This window comes from Vicia villosa, linkage group LG5 (assembly GCF_029867415.1).
Source record: "Vicia villosa cultivar HV-30 ecotype Madison, WI linkage group LG5, Vvil1.0, whole genome shotgun sequence".
Lineage (NCBI taxonomy): Eukaryota > Viridiplantae > Streptophyta > Magnoliopsida > Fabales > Fabaceae > Vicia > Vicia villosa.
Window position 1 is genome coordinate 135,175,565 of NC_081184.1, and position 7,910 is coordinate 135,183,474.

General features: G+C 29.1%; 2 protein-coding genes across 2 annotated transcripts; both read right to left on the reverse strand.

The window, feature by feature from the left end:
* Positions 1–5,150: 5,150 nt before the first annotated feature.
* Positions 5,151–5,824, reverse strand: LOC131607435 (uncharacterized). Its single transcript, XM_058879438.1, has one exon. It carries the CDS (start codon positions 5,648–5,650, stop codon positions 5,270–5,272), a length of 381 nt encoding a protein of 126 aa, XP_058735421.1. The 5' UTR covers positions 5,651–5,824; the 3' UTR covers positions 5,151–5,269.
* Positions 5,825–7,400: 1,576 nt separating this feature from the next.
* LOC131605510 (uncharacterized) lies at positions 7,401–7,910 on the reverse strand. Its single transcript, XM_058877857.1, has one exon. The coding sequence runs from the start codon at positions 7,908–7,910 to the stop codon at positions 7,401–7,403; it is 510 nt and encodes a 169-aa protein (XP_058733840.1).

Genomic DNA, 7,910 nt, shown 5'->3' on the forward strand with positions numbered 1-7,910 from the left:
ACAAATGAAATTAATTGTGAAGGAAGATACGAGAAGTAAGACGATGATGATTGTGAAAGAAAATGAGAGCTTAAAAAAATGAAGAACGAGAGAGATATTGAGATCGAAAATGAAAAAGAATATATAGAAGCAAGCAACTAATGGTGAAAGAGTGAGAATAAATTAATAACTTATTGAATCAATCACAATAATAGGAGTACAACTGTAAATATTAGCTTTTTGTACTAGCGTCGTAGACCGCATCATTACCTATATAATACTAGTATATTTTTTAATTGATTCAAATCCGGACGGGTTTAGCTACCGATAGCTATAATTTTGTAAACTGAAATTGTCTGAATATACTCACCATAAACTGAATTTTTACAACTCTGCCACCCAATACCCGAACCGACCCACCCAAAACAGTCACGGATTTTTTGGATTTTTCGGTTTTCCGGTCGGGTCGATATATTTTGTCCACCCTAAGTTTGAGACATGAAAATCACGTGGCAAGGTAGCAAAATGGTTTTCACGCCGCAACTATCTGACACTTATAAATCAGTGACGTGAATATCATAACACTAGTTAAAGTCGTTAGTCAGCCTCCACCTATCCGATCCTTCGTGAGTCAACTTTCCCTCTTCAGTTTTTTATTTTTGAATTTAAGGTTGTGACATGATTTACATGCCACAACTTAAATTTTGAAAAATTCAAACTTCCCCCATGTGCAAGTCTGACTTCTTTATTTTTATTTTATTTTACATTTTAAGTTGCAACGTGTTTTTCACGCCACAATGTTTTCTTTAATAAATTTTCCTGACTCCCCCATGTGCTAACATGAATTCTATATTTTTAATAATAAAGATACATAGCAAGGTGATAAACACATCGCAACTCCCCTTTTTGTCACGTGTTTATCATGTCATTATATCACGAGGTTGTGGGCAAGTTTTCTTGTAGTGAGTTAAAGAATCACTTCCCCTAACTCCACGACATGAAACGTGGCCCATAAGGAATTCAGTCTCTCTAGAATCTAGGGAGGTGGTTATCATTTCTTAGCTAAGCTATAATCGACTACTACTTAGAAACGTCATCTCTTATGTTTATTAAGTAAATGGACAATGGTGGTTGACTTAGGTGATCCAAATTCAAATGAGCGCTCTGTGACCCAAGTCTTGGTGACCTCATAACGTATCGGGCGATCTATCTTTCACAAACTGGGTGCCTACCTAGAGTTGTGGCAATAGCTTGCAATTTACATTCATGGGTCATTCTTTCTCAAGATCCTAGTGAAATTATCCCAATACATAATTATTTGGAGTTTTTTTTAAGAGTTTTGAAAATATACTAAATAAAAAACTATTAACATTTTGAAATAAAAAACTTTTCCATGGAAAATGTTTGTGACAAGTATCTTTAGTTTATTAAATTTAAAAATTTTTTTTAGGAAAAGGTTTATGAGAAAGTGTTTACTTTTTTTAAATTAAAACCATTTTCCAACTAAATGAGTCTACGGAAAAAATGTTTTTCAACCGTAATTTTCCCAAGAAAATAAATCATAATTTCCTAAAAAAACATGGGACAAAGCAATTTCTTTTATCAGTCATACCGTCAAATTAATTTTATTTATTTATTTAAATTTATAAAATTTTATGAAATTTAAAATTAATCAAGGAAAACTAATGTTTTAACAGTATATACTTTGAAAAGAATAAGTAAAATGTACGTAGTTTACAATACATCCATTTTTTATGATTGTTGGTTTGCATGAAATTAAAGTAATGTATATATATTATTGTTACACATACAATTCTTATGATTTATATTGTCAATAATAAATATTTAGCATGAGTAACTTAAGCAAAAGTAATTATATAAATACCTCTCATACTTTTTTATGCCTGTCTCGGTGCCTCATAGTATCTACTTCATAGAAATATAATTTATTGTTATTTCAATGATGAAATTTATTAATGTCATTATTTTATTTTGAAATATAAAATATTAATATTTTACTTATTATTTATATAAATAGAATTCCTCTAAGTAAAAATAATAATATTATATATTTTGTATTTAATAAGTATCAAATACTCTAATAGATATGAGGCAGACCCTCTCTACAAATTATAAAATCTTTTTATTTATTTCAAAGTTTTACATAAATTTGAGACAAAATTATCTAAATATAAAATATATATATAAAATAAATGTTTTATAAGTATGTATTCAATCCGTCTAAAAATTTCATAAAGATCTAATACATTACTTTATATAAGTTGAAGAAAAGTAATTAATATAATTAGTCTTGATTTTTTTCACATATTTAACATATAACTCCTAAAAAGATTAAATAATTAATATTATTATATATAACATTTTAAATTTGTTTTAATATTTTACACAAATTTAACACAAAATTTACTAAAAATACACTAAGATAAGTTCTATGATGTGGTTTATCTATAAACCATCTCAATTTTTCATACAAAATACAAAACTGTTCTTGAATTTTTTTTCTAAAAACATAATACAATTTGAGATGAAATATTATTTAGCACAAAATGCACCTTTTAAAAAAAGTTGCATAAATAATAACATATTGAAACTTTAAAAAATATTTGAGTGACAATATATTTGGTATCATAGACCCACTTAATTTTATGAAAGTCTATTTTAACCAGCATTAACTACAAAATGGTTAAATGTACTTTAAAATGCATGTTGCTAAAATACACTTTCATAAAAATAAGTGGATGTATGAGATTTGCTAAAATAGACCCACTTATTTTTATGAAAGTGTGTATTAGTCACCTTTAACTAAATACACCCTAAGGTACATCTTGCTAAAATAGACCTTCATAAAATAAACCGGATCTACGTTATATATATATATATATATATATATATATATATATATATATATATATATATATATATATATATATATATATATATATATATATATATATATATATATATATATATATATATATATATATATATATATATATATAAAGGTAAAAACATTAAAATTTTACTCCTAAAACAATTGAAATATGCTAGAAACATCATTTGAACAAATTTGTTTTCTTACCAACCAACACCATTTTTTATTCTTACAAATGATATTCAAATAATTGTTTCATTCTATGTTTGCTAGCTAGGTGAACTAATTTCTCTTTTCAACATAATCTTCATAGCTGTAATATATCCTTACCATTGGTGCAGTGAATGTCGATAATTAGACTTCGTAGCTGAGACAAAAGCTGTGTTTATCACATGGATATGAAATTTCAAAAACCTATTGCTTAAATGTAGAGGATCACGTGGTGTAGCTGTCCTACAATTTTTGGTATATATGCAAATGCAAAGTTAGCTTTTAGACATAGATTGCATTCTCAAAACTGTACACATTTTTCTTGTTAGGTCATTTCTATGGTTAATGAGCTATCATCTAACCTCTAATCTTTAACAAGAAATTTTTTTAGACTTTAAAAACTTATATTGAAATTTAAAAAATTTAAATTAAATTTCAAAAAATGTTAAAAGTATATGAAAATTTTTAATAAATGCACCAGGTCGGTATGTCCAACATATGGACCCTACTAAGACAAGAACTAGCTATTGGTCTTGACCATAACTAAGAATGTCCATTTTCTTTGTCTTTTCTACATCCAAAAATGATGTATCATAATTACTTCACAACTCATATTTCAGAATCCAAAGATGAATATAGAAGTAGCATTAATATATTTTCATTTTTATGCATGCAATGAATAGTAATATTCAACAAACAGTCTAAATAAAACCTAGTTTAAAGGACCACCTGAATAACTCCAACACGGTCAATTTATTGTTATCAAAAACAAAATAATAGTACAACCCAACCAACAAATTCAAAGTTTAATATGCCAACATCGGGGCCGGCTCAATTTGTTTAGAGGCTTAAGTAAATTTTAAAGTAAGATCTTTAAAATGTATTTGAAAATATTAATTTTGTGGTTGTTAAAAATTGAACTCAATATCAAAAAGAAAAGAGGCATATATATTACCAACTCAACTACATTAATATATGTAACTCAAGTGTCATTATATATTTTTATAATTAAATGAAAAAAATTTGAGACATTTTTTGAACCTAACTTTTGAGGCCTAAAACCCTAGCTTCGATAACTTGGCCCTTGGGCCGGCCCTGGCGAACTAATTCATTCTTCCATAAAATGTTTCATTTTTTGTTTAAAAAAAAAATTCTTTCAAAATAATAACAATTATTATATTACTATACTTTTATTTAATAATTCTCACTTTAAAACATCATTAGTTATAATTAATAATAAAAACAATTTAATTAATAGTTCTTCTCATTAGTATTATACAAATACCACATACTCGAAAAAAATGATGTCGAACAATGCAAACAAAGTAGAGAATGCAATTGAACTTGTCATGCATGTTCATTTTATCCGCATCTTTTTGGGGTAGATTAAGATTTTAAACTCTCATTCTCTAATAACATTGTTCCGTTTAGCTCCATTTTTTCTAAGACATGAACATTAAATCGAATTTTTTTCTTTTTAAATTTTTAGAAATGCAAGGTTCGCATGATGATACATGATCACTCCATCTTATATTTTCTTTTTTTGTATTCGAATTATAATTTTAAATTCACACCCTCAACTCAATTATATATACTCGGCCTTCATTCTATTTTTTTCCCCAAATTTTTACTAACCGGATAGAAAAGGAACATATATGTCTCGTCATCTTATTTAAAACCTTGACTCAATCTATCAAAAATTGGGGCATTTATGTTCGGTGGATCGGATACATTTTCCATAATTAGATTATAAACAAATTTGTTTTGTTTTGTTTCTTAGATCACATGAAAAAAAAATTCCAATCTTCTTATAATAGAATGAGGAAGTGATACCCAACTCCTTTTGTCATTAAAATAAAATATAGTTTCTAAATCTAAACCCTTGATTTTTTAGATTAAAAAAGTTTACCTTTTTTCTTGTATTCGTTTTCTTATCACAACAAAAAATTTCAATCCCAATAGCTTAGAGGGTCACTCATACAAAACCCATGAGTCACACATTCCATAACCACAAACAATTGGAGATAAATCAAATGCAGTTAAAAAATAGTTCATAACAACTCTAATGTGAAAACAATAAAATTTTACTTCTTGAAAACACATAACAACCCTAAACATGAAAATTGCTTGTTCTTAAAATGGAGTAATTAATTAACTACTACTATGACCAAGTGAGCTTTGCCTGGATTATTGTTGTGACTGTTGATCTTCTTTTATCTCTTGAGAATCCTCAGCAGCATCAGGTTCATTCACTGGCGGAGGAGATGATGGTGGTGGAGGAGGGGCTGTTCTGCTGCCGATACAAGAAGAGCATTTGGTTTCTATCCATGATTCAACGTCGTATTCGCCATAGCCCATGACCCGGCGACCGGAACAAAGCCTACCAATCATACCTGCAATGATACCCAGAACAGTGATGACTGCAAGAACCGCAATGACGGGTCCGACCGACCCTTGACTAGAATGGGTTGTGTATGCCTGTTGGGTTACATCTAAGGGTGGTAATTGGGTTACCTCTAAGGGTAGTAGTGGTGGTGGTGGTGGCGGTAGCAGAATTGGTGTGGACATTTGAGAAGAACAGGTTCTTCTTGTTTTTTGAGGTTGTTGTGGTTTGGAGGATATGAAAATGATGACTTGTGAGAGATAGTGTTTAGAAAGGGTTCTAATATGAAAATGGTTTAACTTTATAATGGAGTCTTTCGATGAAATTTATGTTTTTGTTTTTCTATTGGAGAGAGAATGAGAATGTCATGAAGAGGGGAAAGGAAAACAAACACCAATATAATTTCATATGCTATTTTTCTAGTGCTCTTTTTCCTTTTTGGCCAAAATAAATTATAGCGCAAAAGTAAGTATAAACTTGTTTTTACTCCTTATGTCCTTTATTGAAGAAGTTAAATATTCATTTATATAAAAAAAAAGTGATTGATTTAACTATTTTATATGTTATTTTTATACAAAATTATTATTATATTTAATGATATAATGAAAAAAATTAAGATAACTCAATTGGGTACAATTGGTATTTATTAATTGAGTTAAATGATTGTGAATTAATTGTTGATATTTATATCTTAATTTTTAAAAGTTTAAATGTAGTTTTGATCTTTTAAGTTTCTTAATTATTTGATTTTGGTCTTTCAAATTTTAATTGCTTTATTTTAGGTTCTCAAATTTATTCATTTTTGCATTTGATAGTCCAAAAGTGATATGTAGACTAAAATTCGCTTAAGTCACATTAAAATAATTAAGTCAACGCCGATGTAACATAAAATAATGACTAATATGACAAAATAAACTTTTCCAATACAAAAGGAAGTGTTTTCCCAATATTTGATTACATAACAAAATAATCAACATTCTTATATTGTATTATATTAGTTTTTCCGTTATTTTAAATATTCAAGTATTATTTTATACAATTTGAACATATATTGTATTTTAAAATACATTATAGTATTTATAAGAGATAATATAGTACTTAAAAATATATTATGTTTAAAATATTATGAAGTTTTATTTTAATTTTTTTAAATAAAAAAGTTCGTTTAGGGCCGAGTAGCCCGAAGCTCATCTAAGACCGGACTCGGGTAGTAATTCTCAAGCCCATAATAAATCGAATTTTTTGTCTCAGTCCTAAAAAACCCAGGGCCCGTCATCACCGACCTATTTAGGGTCGGGTAGCCTGTACTCTACTCTTCATGATGGAAGTTCATTCTTCTTCAACTCCCTCATTTTTTTTTCTTTTTTTAGTTTGTATGTAAAATTTAAAACAATATTTATTTTAAATGAGAAATACTAATTTGGAAAATGATGGAAATTTTTTTTAAATATCTAAGTTAAAAAATATATTAAAAAACCAGTTTTTCAAAAAATTTACCAAAGTGTCTAGGTTTCGCAGTACTCCCTGGTATATGCGCCATACCATTTGGCGCATTGGAACAAACTTTTGTAGAACAAGCCATATCATATGGTGCAAACATGTTAGGAAAATAGGTAAGCCATTTCAAATGGCGCCTATTTCTTGTTGTTTTCACATATGATCTGTTTCAAATGGCTCATAAGTGTTAGAGTTTTTTTTATAAAAAATACCCCATTTTGATCCATTTCGCGCAAAGTTTTCGATTCCGGTCTTCGATTTTCGAATAATTGTCCGATATCCTGGTTTTGTAAAAGTGTAATTAACCCTAATAATGTTATTTAATATTTGTGTTGTCGATTCCGCCGCTTAATAAAGTAGAGTTCATTGATTAAAAATATGTTACAAAGTCGATACACGAAGTCGATACATTATCGTAAAAATATGTTACAAAGTTGATTAAACATGTGATGAGGTTGTTCCACGGCTAGGACATTTCTTTTTACCGTGCCCTAGTTGACGACAAATGCTGCATTTTCTTTCCATTTTGTCATGCACGTCCATCTCAGTTTGAATGTGAATACTGTTGGGGCGACCCTTTTTATTTCGTCGCATCGTGTCATTATGCCATACTACCTCCCCATCATACTGAGGCCAGTAATCCTCCTTTGCCACTACTGGAAATTCTACACTGTATACTTGTAGCAATGTCTCAGCCTTGTAAATTGGAGATAATAGCGATAATGCGTCTCGGTGCGCAAATGCACATGTTGTTATGACATGGGAGCAAGGCATACAAAATGCTTGAAACTTACCACAGTCGCACCAATGATCATCTAGTAGAACCCGATATTGTTGTCTCGGCAATCCTTCATTGTGGTCAATTGTTTCTCGAACACTGAAGGTGCGGTTAAATCGATCGAAAGCAGTTACATGATAACTGTTGGCCTTGGCAGATTGTTCATTCAT